Source organism: Petromyzon marinus, chromosome 10 (assembly GCF_048934315.1).
Source record: "Petromyzon marinus isolate PM22_M1 ecotype Great Lakes invasive population chromosome 10, UKy_Petmar_22M1.pri1.0, whole genome shotgun sequence".
NCBI classification, from domain to species: Eukaryota; Metazoa; Chordata; class Hyperoartia; order Petromyzontiformes; family Petromyzontidae; genus Petromyzon; species Petromyzon marinus.
The window spans coordinates 18,227,880-18,241,007 of NC_133676.1; the positions used below are offsets into that span (position 1 = coordinate 18,227,880).

Genomic DNA, 13,128 nt, shown 5'->3' on the forward strand with positions numbered 1-13,128 from the left:
GTGGTGGTGATGGTATGGGATGGTGTGTAGGGTGGTGGTTATGGTATGGGATGATGTGCTAATGTGGTGATGGTATGGGATGGTGTGTAGGGTGGTGGTGATGGTATGGGATGGTGTGTAGGGTGGTGGTGATGGTATGGGATGGTGTGTAGGGTGGTGATGGTATGGGATGGTGTGTAGAGTGGTGGTGGTGATGGTATGGGATGGTGTGTAGGGTGGTGGTGGTATGGGATGGTGTGTAGGGTGGTGGTGGTGATGGTGTGGGATGGTGTGTAGGGTGGTGGTGGTGGTGGTATGGGATGGTGTGTAGGGTGGTGGTGGTGGTGATGGTATGGGATGGTGTGTAGGGTCGTGGTGATGGTATGGGATGGTGTGTAGGGTGGTGATGGTATGGGATGGTGTGTAGGGTGGTGGTATGGGATGGTGTGTAGGGTGGTGGTGGTGATGGTATGGGATGGTGTGTAGGGTGGTGGTGGTGATGGTATGAGATGGTGTGTAGGGTGGTGGTGGTGGTGGTGGTGGTGGTGATGGTATGGGATGGTGTGTAGGGTGGTGGTGGTGGTCATGGTATGGGATGGTGTGTAGGGTGATGGTGATGGTATGGGATGGTGTGCAGGGTGGTGGTGGTGATGGTATGGGATGGTGTGTAGGGTGGTGATGGTATGGGATGGTGTGTAGGGTGGTGGTGATGGTATGGGATGGTGTGTAGGGTGGTGGTTATGGTATGGGATGATGTGCTAATGTGGTGATGGTATGGGATGGTGTGTAGGGTGGTGGTGATGGTATGGGATGGTGTGTAGGGTGGTGGTGGTGATGGTATGGGATGGTGTGTAGGGTGGTGGTCATGTATGGGATGGTGTGTAGGGTGGTGGTGGTGGTGGTGATGGTATGGGTGGTGTGTTATGGTCGTGGTGATGGTATGGGATGGTGTGTAGGGTGGTGATGGTATGGGATGGTGTGTAGGGTGGTATGGGATGGTGTGTAGGGTGGTGGTGGTGGTGATGGTATGGGATGGTGTGTAGGGTGGTGGTGGTATGGGATGGTGTGTAGGGTGGTGGTGGTGGTGATGGATGGGATGGTGTGTAGGGTGGTGGTGGTGATGGTATGGGATGGTGTGTAGCGTGGTGGTGGTGATGGTATGGCGTGGTGTGTAGGGTGGTGGTGGTGATGGTATGGGATGGTGTGTAGGGTGGTGGTGATGGTATGGGATGGTGTGTAGGGTGGTGGTGGTGGTGGTGATGTATGGGATGGTGTGTAGGGTGGTGATGGTATGGGTGGTGTGTAGGGTGGTGGTGGTGGTGATGGTATGGGATGGTGTGTAGGGTGGTGGTGGTATGGGATGGTGTGTAGGGTGGTGGTGGTGGTGGTGATGGTATGGGATGGTGTGTAGGGTCGTGGTGATGGTATGGGATGGTGTGTAGGGTGGTGATGGTATGGGATGGTGTGTAGGCTGGTGTGGGATGGTGCGTAGGGTGGTGGTGGTGGTGATGGTATGGGATGGTGTGTAGGGTGGTGGTGGATGGTATGGGATGGTGTGTAGGGTGGTGATGGTATGGGATGGTGTGTAGGGTGGTGGTGGTGATGGTATGGGATGGTGTGTAGGGTGGTGGTGGTATGGGATGGTGTGTAGGGTGGTGGTGGTGGTGGTATGGGATGGAGTGTAGGGTGGTGGTGGTGGTGGTGGTATGGGATGGTGTGTAGGGTGGTGGTCGTGGTGACGGTATGGGATGGTGTGTAGGGTGGTGGTGATGGTATGGGATGGTGTGTAGGGTGGTGGTGATGGTATGGGATGGTGTGTAGGGTGGTGGTGGTGATGGTATGGGATGGTGTGTAGGGTGGTGGTGGTGGTATGGGATGGTGTGTAGGGTGGTGGTGGTGGTGGTGATGGTATGGGATGGTGGTGTTGGGTGGTGGTGACGGTATGGGATGGTGTGTAGGGTGGTGGTGATGGTATGGGATGGTGTGTAGGATGGTGGTGGTGATGGTATGGGATGGTGTGTAGGGTGGTGGTGATGGTATGGATGGTGTGTAGGGTGGTGGTGGTGGTGATGGTATGGGATGGTGTGTAGGGGTGGTGGTGGTGGTGGTATGGGATGGTGTGTAGGGTGGTGGTGATGGTATGGGATGGTGTGTAGGGTGGTGGTGATGGTATGGGATGGTGTGTAGGTGGTGATGAGGTATGGGATGGTGTGTAGGGTGGTGGTGGTGATGGTATGGGATGGTGTGTAGGGTGGTGGTGGTGGTGATGGTATGGGATGGTGTGTACGGTGGTGGTGGTGGTGGTGATAGTATGGAATGGTGTGTAGGGTGGTGGTGGTGGTGATGGTATGGATGGTGTGTAGGGTGGTGGTGATGGTATGGGATGGTGTGTAGGGTGGTGCTGGTGGTATGGGATGGTGTGTAGGGTGGTGATGGTATGGGATGGTGTGTAGGGTGGTGGTGATGGTATGGGATGGTGTGTAGGGTGGTGGTGGTGGTATGGGATGGTGTGTAGGGTGGTGGTGGTGGTCATGGTAGGGGATGGTGTGTAGGGTGGTGGTGATGGTATGGGATGGTGGGTAGGGTGGTGGTTATGGTATGGGATGGTGTGTAGGGTGGTGGTGGTGATGGTATGGGATGGTGTGTAGGGTGGTGGTGGTATGGGATGGTGTGTAGGGTGGTGGTGATGGTATGGGATGGTGTGTAGCGTGGTGGTGATGGTATAGGATGGTGTGTAGGGTGGTGATGGTATGGATGGTGTGTAGGGTGGTGGTGGTGATGGTATGGGATGGTCTGTAGGGTGGTGGTGGTGATGGTATGGGATGGTGTGTAGGGTGGTGGTGGTGGTGGTGATGGTATGGAATGGTGTCTAGGGTGGTGGTGGTGGTGATGGTATGGGATGTGTGTAGGATCGTGGTGGTGGTATGGGATGGTGTGTAGGTGGTGGTGATGGTATGGGATGGTGTGTAGGGTGGTGTTGATGGTATGGGATGGTGTGTAGGGTGGTGATGGTTTGGGATGGTGTGTAGGGTGGTGGTGGTGGTGATGGTATGGGATTGGTGTGTAGGGTGGTGGTGGTGGTGATGGTATGGAATGGTGTGTAGGGTGGTGGTCATGATGGTATGGGATGGTGTGTAGGGTGGTGGTGGTGGTGGTGGTATGGGATGGTGTGTAGGGTGGTGGTGATGGTATGGATGGTGTGTAGGGTGGTGGTGATGGTATGGGATGGTGTGTAGGGTGGTGATGGTATGGGATGGTGTGTAGGGTGGTGGTGGTGATGGTATGGGATGGTGTGTAGGGTGGTGGTGGTGGTGGTATGGGATGGTGTGTAGGGTGGTGGTGATGGTATGGGATGGTGTGTAGGGTGGTGATGGTATGGGATGGTGTGTAGGGTGGTGGTGGTGGTGATGGTATGGGATGGTGTGTAGGGTGTGGTGGTGGTGATGGTATGGGATGGTGTGTAGGGTGGTGGTGATGGTATGGAATGGTGTGTAGGGTGGTGGTGGTGGTGATGGGTATGGGATGGTGTGTAGGGTGGTGGTGATGGTATGGGATGGTGTGTAGGGCGGTGGTGATGGTATGGGATGGTGTGTAGGGTGGTGATGGTATGGGATGGTGTGTAGGGTGGTGGTGGTGATGGTATGGGATGGTGTGTAGGGTGGTGGTGGTGATGGTATGGGATGGTGTGTAGGGTGGTGGTGGTGGTGATGGTATGGAATGGTGTGTAGGGTGGGTGGTGGGTGGTGGTATGGGATGGTGTGTAGGGTGGTGGTGATGGTATGGGATGGTGTGTAGGGTGGTGGTGACGGTATGGGATGGTGTGTAGGGTGGTGGTGATGGTATGGGATGGTGTGTAGGGTGGTGGTGGTGGTGGTATGGGATGGTGTGTAGGGTGGTGGTGATGGTCTGGGATGGTGTGTAGGGTGGTGGTGATGGTATGGGATGGTGTGTAGGGTGGTAATGGTATGGGATGGTGTGTAGGGTGGTGGTTGTGATGGTATGGGTGGTGTGTAGGGTGGTGGTGATGATATGGATGGTGTGTAGGGTGGTGGTGATGGTATGGGATGTGTGTAGGGTGGTGGTGGTTGTATGGGATGGTGTGTAGGGTGGTGGTGATGGTATGGGATGGTGTGTAGGGTGGTGGTGATGGTATGGGATGGTGTGTAGGGTGGTGGTGATGGTATGGGATGGTGTGTAGGGTGGTGGTGGTGGTGATGGTATGGGATGGTGTGTAGGGTGGTGGTGGTGGTGGTGATGGTATGGAATGGTGTGTAGGGTGGTGGTCATGATGGTATGGGGATGGTGTGTAGGGTGGTGGTGGTGGTGGTATGGGATGGTGTGTAGGGTGGTGGTGATGGTATGGGATGGTGTGTAGGGTGGTGGTGGTATGGGATGGTGTGTAGGGTGGTGATGGTATGGGATGGTGTGTAGGGTGGTGGTGTGGTGTGGTATGGATGGTGTGTAGGGTGGTGGTGGTGGTATGGGATGGTGTGTAGGGTGGTGGTATGGTATGGGATGGTGTGTAGGGTGGTGATGGTATGGGATGGTGTGTAGGGTGGTGGTGGTGGTGATGGTATGGGATGGTGTGTAGGGTGGTGGTGGTGATGGTATGGGATGGTGTGTAGGGTGGTGGTGATGGTATGGAATGGTGTGTAGGGTGGTGGTGGTGGTGATGGTATGGGATGGTGTGTAGGGTGGTGGTGATGGTATGGGATGGTGTGTAGGGCGGTGGTGATGGTATGGGATGGTGGGTAGGGTGGTGATGGTATGGGATGGTGTGTAGGGTGGTGGTGGTGATGGTATGGGATGGTGTGTAGGGTGGTGGTGGTGGTGATGGTATGGGATGGTGTGTAGGGTGGTGGTGGTGGTGATGGTATGGAATGGTGTGTAGGGTGGTGGTGGTGGTGGTATGGGATGGTGTGTAGGGTGGTGGTGATGGTATGGGATGGTGTGTAGGGTGGTGGTGACGGTATGGGATGGTGTGTAGGGTGGTGGTGATGGTATGGGATGGTGTGTAGGGTGGTGGTGGTGATGGTATGGGATGGTGTGTAGGGTGGTGGTGATGGTATGGGATGGTGTGTAGGGTGGTGGTGATGGTATGGGATGGTGTGTAGGGTGGTGGTGGTGGTGGTATGGGATGGTGTGTAGGGTGGTGGTGATGGTATGGGATGGTGTGTAGGGTGGTGTTGATGGATGGGATGGTGTGTAGGGTGGTAAATGGTATGGGATGGTGTGTGTGGTGGTGGTGATGGTATGGGATGGTGTGTAGGGTGGTGGTGATATGGGATGGTGTGTAGGGTGGTGGTGATGGTATGGGATGGGTGTGTAGGGTGGTGGTGATGGTATGGGATGGTGTGTAGGGTGGTGGTGATAGTATGGGATGGTGTGTAGGGTGGTGGTGGTGGTGATGGTATGGGATGGTGTGTAGGGTGGTGGTGGTGATGGTATGGAATGGTGTGTAGGGTGGTGGTGGTGGTGGTATGGGATGGTGTGTAGGGTGGTGGTGATGGTATGGGGATGGTGTGTAGGGTGGTGGTTATGGTATGGGATGGTGTGTAGGGTGGTGGTGGTGGTGGTATGGGATGGTGTGTAGGGTGGTGGTGATGGTATGGGATGGTGTGTAGGGTGGTGGTGATGGTATGGGATGGTGTGTAGGGTGGTAATGGTATGGGATGGTGTGTAGGGTGGTGGTGATGATATGGATGGTGTGTAGGGTGGTGGTGATGGTATGGGATGGTGTGTAGGGTGGTGGTGATGGTATGGGATGGTGTAGGGTGGTGGTGGTGGTGATGGTATGGGATGGTGTGTAGGGTGGTGGTGATGTATGGGATGGTGTGTAGGGTGGTGGTGGTGGTATGGAATGGTGTGTAGGGTGGTGGTGGTGGTGATGGTATGGGATGGTGTGTAGGGTGGTGGTGATGGTATGGGATGGTGGTGTAGGGTGGTGGTACGGGCTGGGGGTGTTCCCCGCTCGAGGTCGGGGCCCCGCCCTGCGCTGCTGCCGCCGTTGCTGGGAGCGACTGCGGAGCAGCGCGGCGCTGCTGCTGCTGCTGAGGCTGCCGCCTCCACTGCGCACGAGAGGGGAGGCGCAGAGACGGAGCAGAGGAGCCGTGCGGTGATTGCTGCGGGTGAGACGTGAGGGCAAGGGGGGCCGTGTGCGGGGAGAGAAGCCGAGAGGAGAGGATAGGAGGAGATAGAGGAGAGGGTAGGAGGAGATAGAGGAGAGGGTAGGAGGAGATAGAGGAGAGGGTAGGGGGAGATAGAGGAGAGGGTAGGAGGAGATAGAGGAGAAGGTAGGAGGAGATAGAGGAGAGGGTAGGAGGAGATAGAGGAGAGGGTAGGAGGAGATAGAGGAGAGGGTAGGAGGAGATAGAGGAGAGGGTAGGAGGAGATAGAGGAGGGGGTAGGAGGAGATAGAGGAGAGGGTAGGAGGAGATAGAGGAGAGGGTAGGAGGAGAGAGGAGGAGGTAGGAGGAGATAGAGGAGGGGGTAGGAGGAGATAGAGGAGAAGGTAGGAGGAGATAGAGAAGGTAGGAGGAGGAGATAGAGGAGGGGGTAGGAGGAGGAGATAGAGGAGCGGGTAGGAGGAGATAGAGGAGAGGGTAGGAGGAGGAGATAGAGGAGCGGGTAGGAGGAGATAGAGGAGGTAGGAGGAGATAGAGGAGGGGGTAGGAGGAGATAGAGGAGAGAGAGGAGGAGGCTGCGCTGCTGCGGTCGATGCGGACGTCGTTAAGATGCAGTGCGCGTCCCCGCCTCGCGTGTGAGAGCCAACCACTGAGCATTGAGTGGCGGCAGCAGCAGCAGCAGCGAGAGGAGGAAGACCGAGAGGAACGCCAACAGCGGCAGCAGCAGCAGTAGCAGCGGCGGCGTCTTCATCACCGGTCGCGGCTGCGCGCGGACAAAGGAGCCAGGAGCCCCGCCGCTCGCCCGGCCCGCGCCGCCCATGGGCGCTGCAGCGCCGCCGCCCTGCCGCTGCTGGAGCCGGGAGAGCGTCGCGCGTCACCATCACCACCACCACCATCATCATCATCGCGACCCCGCGGGGCGGCGGCGCCAGCGATGACAGCGACGACGAGGACGACGAGAGCGGCCCCTCGGATACCCACCACCCTCACCACCCTCACCACCCTCGCCAGCCTCACCCTCATCACCCTCCTCCTGGTGGTGGCGGAGCAAGGGCTGGCGGCAGCCAGACCCGCAGGTGCGACGCAGCTCCATCACGCTCAGCACGCACTTGGCGCTCACTCACCACTGCAGCACTCACCACTCGCAGCACTCACCACTCGCAGCACTCACCACTCGCAGCACTCACCACTCTATCACCACTCACACCTCACTCACTACTCACACATGTGTGGTGTTACTCGCACGCCACGCACTCATCAATTACACTCCCACTACACATCACACACACACACCACTCATACACATCACACACACACACACCACTCATACACATCACACACACACCACTCACACTCCTCACACACACCACACACACACACTCACACTCCTCACACATCACACACACACACACCACTCATACACATCACACACACACCACTCATACACATCACACACACCACTCACACTCCTCAACACACACCACACACACACCACTCACACTCCTCACACACACTCCTCACACACATCACACACACCACTCATACACATCACACACACCACTCACACTCCTCACACATACACATAACATACACACACCACTCACACTCCTCACACACAACCCTCACACACATCACACACACTCCTCACACATACACATCACACACACCACTCACACTCCTCACACACACTCCTCACACACATCACACACACACCACTCATACACATCACACACACACACACCACTCATACTCCTCACACATACACATCACACACACACACCACTCACACTCCTCACACACAACCCTCACACTCATCACACACACACATCACACACACCACACACATACCACTCACACTCCTCACACACAACCCTCACACACATCACACACACTCCTCACACACATCACACACACCCATCACACACATCACACACACACCACTCATACACATCACACACACACCACTCATACACATCACACACACCACTCACACACATCACACACACCACTCACACACATCACACACACTCCTCACACACATCACACACACTCCTCACACACATCCACACCACACTCCTCACACACATCACACACCACTCATACACATCACACACACTCCTCACACACACTACTCACACACATCACATACACTCCTCACACACACCACTCACACACATTGCACACACTCCTCACATACATTACACACACCACTCACATTCCTCACACACATCACACACACCCAACTCATACACTCACACATCACACACACACCACTCATACACATCACACACACCACTCACACTCATCACACATACACATCACACACACACACCACTCACATTCCTCATACACAACCCTCACACACATCACACACACATCACACACACACCACTCATACACATCACACACACCCCTCACACACATCACACACACCCCTCACATACATCACACACACCACTCACACACATCACACACACCACTCATACACATCACACACAACCCTCACACACATCACTCACACACATCACACACACTCCTCACACTCCTTACACACACCACTCACACACATCACACACTCCTCACATACATCACACTCACCACTCACACACATCACACACACTCCTCACACATACACATCACACACACACCACTCACACTCCTCACACACAACACCTCACACACATCACACACACACTCCTCACACACACCACTCATACACATCACACACACCACTCACACTCCTCACACATACACATCACACACACCCATCACACACACCACACACACACCACTCACACTCCTCACACACAACCCTCACACACATCACACACACACCACTGACACTCCTCACACACAACCCTCACACACATCACACACACCACTCACACACATCACACACCCCCTCACACACATCACACACACACATCACATACACATCACACACACACACATCACACACACCCCTCACACACATCACACACACCCATCACACACACCACACACACCACTCACACACCACTCACACACATCACCCACACCCCTCACACACATCACACACACCACTCACACACATCACACACCCCCTCACACACATCACACACACACATCACACACACCCCTCACACACATCACACAAACCCATCACACGCATCACACACACCACTGACACACATCACCCACACCACTCACACACATCACACACACTCCTCACACACATCACACACACTCCTCACACACATCACACACACTCCTCACACACATCACACACCACTCATACACATCACACACACATCCTCACACACACTACTCACACACATCACATACACTCCTCACACACACCACTCACACACATTGCACACACTCCTCACATACATTACACACACCACTCACATTCCTCACACACATCACACACACCCAACTCATACACATCACACATCACACACACACCACTCATACACATCACACACACCACTCACACTCATCACACATACACATCACACACACACACCACTCACACTCCTCATACACAACCCTCACACACATCACACACACACCACTCATACACATCACACACACCCCTCACACACATCACACACACCCCTCACATACATCACACACACCACTCACACACATCACACACACCACTCATACACATCACACACAACCCTCACACACATCACTCACACACATCACACACACTCCTCACACTCCTTACACACACCACTCACACACATCACACACTCCTCACATACATCACACTCACCACTCACACACATCACACACACTCCTCACACATACACATCACACACACACCACTCACACTCCTCACCCACACCCCTCACACACATCACACGCACCCCTCACACACATCACACCTACCCCTCACACACATCACACACACCCCTCACACACATCACACACCACTCACACACATCACACACATCACACCCCTCACACACATCACACACATCACACACACATCACACACATCACACACACCCCTCACACACATCACACACACAACTCATACACATCACTCTGCCCACCCACATACCACTCACACACCACTAACCTTCATCACACCCACCTTGCTCACACACACACCACTCACCTCCATCATACATCCCACCCACACCACCCAACACATACCACCGTCCACCCACACCACCCAACACACACTCCACCCACACCACCCAACACACACTCCACCCACACCACCCAACACACACCACACTCCACCCACACCACCCAACACACACCACACCCCACCCACACCACCCAACACACACCACACCCCACCCACACCACCCAACACACACCACACTCCACCCACACCACCCAACACACACCACACCCCACCCACACCACCCAACACACACCACACCCCACCCACACCACCCAACACATATCACACTCATCCCCCCACCCCTGTAGGTTACGAGCACAAATCCACCCCACAACTCCCCCATAACCTCGCACATCCCTCCCAGGGTGCTCATCCCCGCACCCCCTTCTACAGCGACGCCCCCCCCCCCCATCCACTCTGGTAGTGGTGGTGGTGGGGGGGCACAGAGCCCCCCGAATGCCCCCGTGCCCAACGCGCACTGCGCCTCCTCCCCAGCACCCTCGTCTGGCGCGTGCGCGGCGCGATTGGTGCAGCCGCGTGCGTGGAGCGCGCGTGCGTGGTGGAGCGGTAAAATCACGGTTAGCGCGCTGCGCACGAAGCTGGCGGCCCGAGATCGATTTCCGTTCACAGTCAAAACCAGACGATTATCTGAACTGGTCATGGGCCTCCCCTAGGTCGACTCAGCCTCAAATGAGTACCTGCTGCATTATGTAAATATGGCAAATCGGGAGAAACAAGCGGCCGGCCATGGTCCTGGCCACCCACCCCCTCGTGTACCCTGCCGGCCGTTATTGGTGTTCAAGGATGTCCTCAGGCTCCTACGTTATCTTTAAAAAACAATTGGAGGCACGTAGTTTGAGAAGCTACCTTGGCTGTTTCAGAGGGCTATCCGTCTGCTAAAGATACAGCATAATGGTAGGCTAATCGACGCCCAGGTGCAGTCGTGAAATTATTTCATGAAATTACTTCATGACTGGTAATTGCTGCTGACTGTGAGAAGTTAGAGATTGTGGATATTCCTCCGATGTAGTATGGGAATATTTGGAGGTAATTGAACATGCTGATAACTGCTACCAAAGGTGTTTAAGATCAGCCTGTGTGGAGGTTGTTCGTGAAGGAAGTTGATGGGCAGTTGGAGGCGGTAAAGGAACGCTCACACCAATGAGGAAAGCAGTGGGCACAGCGGGGAGCTCAGGTGATGCATCTGCCAGTCAACTCAGTCAACCCACAGCACCTGGTTCTGTCCCGTAATCGATTCCCGAGCCTTCGACACTTCACGCGGCTTCAAAATGCACGTAGCTTGGCACACGCACGATAGTAACGTTAGTGCCACCTGGTGGCGAATGGCGGCTGTGGTTGTGTGTAACCCAGCAGGTGGCTCAGCGGTAGAGGGAGCAGCAGCGGTGGCTGAAGAAGTGCGCTGTGGGCCTCTTAGCCACCATCACAATAGACCAAACGAGACCGACTGACAACAGCAACATCAGTGATGCAGAGATACAAACTTGTGAACCGTTTCGTTATTATTAGGACTCATCAGCACAGTCGAGTCACCATCACCATGGTCCAAGTTTTGCCAAATTGGAAAATGACTCAATTGGTATAAATTTGCGCCAACCATCGCCCGTTCTGCGACACTTTTCTTGACCGTGACGCGCAGCGTCCTCGTGAGAGCTCTACGCGATAAGAATGCCGCAAATACCCAACGTACCGACAAATCACTATTTGTGTGCACATTTTTTACCTGTCCTGGAAATTACTCAATGGGAATTCGTGCTGCGATTATCGTCCCCTATTGTAACATCTTGGCAGGATCCTCTTGAAGAAGAGCGAGGCTTTCCTGGGTGAAAGAGCGTAATGATGATGGTTGTGTGCGTGCGAGTGTGTCAATGCGTGTGTACGAGTGTGTGTGTGAGTGTGTGTGTCTATGCGTGTGTGCGTGCGAGTGTGTGTGTGTCTATGCGTGTGTGTGAGTGTGTCTATGCGTGTGTGTGAGTGTGTCTATGCGTAGATAGTGTAGCGGTTAGCGCGCTGCGCTATGAACCCGGCGACCCGGGTTCGATTCCCGCTCACGGCCAACACCAGTGACGATTATCTGAACCGGTCCCGGGCCTCCCCTAGGTCGACTCAGCCTCAAATGAGTACCTGGTGCGGTGTGTAAACATTGCCACTAGGGCGACAAAGGCGGTCGGCCGTGGTGCTGGCCACCCACCCCCTCGTGTACCGTTCCAGCCTTCATAGGTGCTCGCTAACAGCACTTGCCCCTACAGTCTGTTAAGGCTATATGGGGGATCTTTGTCTATGCGTGAGTGTGTGTGTGGGAGTGGTTATGCGTGTGCGAGTGTGTACATGCAGTGCTGGTGCAGTGGTGAGCGCCACTAGACTGCAAACCTGGTGACCTGAGTTCAATTCCCACTCATTACCAACAAAAGTGGTTAATATTTTAATTGGTCCAGGGGCTCAGTACAGTGAGGGAAAAAAGTATTTGATCCCCTGCTGATTTTGTACGTTTGCCCACTGACAAAGAAATGATCAGTCTATAATTTTAATGGTAGGTTTATTTGAACAGTGAGAGACAGAATAACAACAAAAACATCCAAAAAAACGCATGTCAAAAATGTTATAAATTGATTTGCATTTTAATGAGGGAAATAAGTATTTAACCCCTCTGCAAAACATGACTTAGTACTTGGTAGTAAAACCCTTGTTGGCAATCACAGAGGTCAGACGTTTCTTGTAGTTGGCCACCAGGTTTGCACACATTTCAGGAGGGATTTTGTCCCACTCCTCTTTGCAGATCTTCTCCAAGTCATTAAGGTTTCGAGGCTGACGTTTGGCAACTCGAACCTTCAGCTCCCTCCACAGATGTTCTATGGGATTAAGGTCTGTAGACTGGCTAGG

The 13,128-nt window shown here is 54.4% G+C and overlaps 1 protein-coding gene across 10 annotated transcripts in view; it reads left to right on the plus strand.

The window, feature by feature from the left end:
- Positions 1-6,546: 6,546 nt before the first annotated feature.
- Positions 6,547-13,128, plus strand: part of LOC116940781 (disintegrin and metalloproteinase domain-containing protein 11) — a 124,270-nt gene continuing 117,688 nt past the window's right edge. For 2 of the 10 annotated variants that reach the window (XM_032950973.2, XM_032950975.2), the window contains exon 1: positions 6,552-7,180. In XM_032950973.2, coding sequence (XP_032806864.2) covers positions 7,039-7,180 — 142 coding nt within the window. In that variant the 5' untranslated portion in view covers positions 6,552-7,038. Of the gene's footprint in view, positions 7,181-13,128 lie in introns of all 10 variants that reach the window. The other 8 variants (XM_032950977.2, XM_032950974.2, XM_032950978.2 and 5 more) reach the window with 6 other exon arrangements.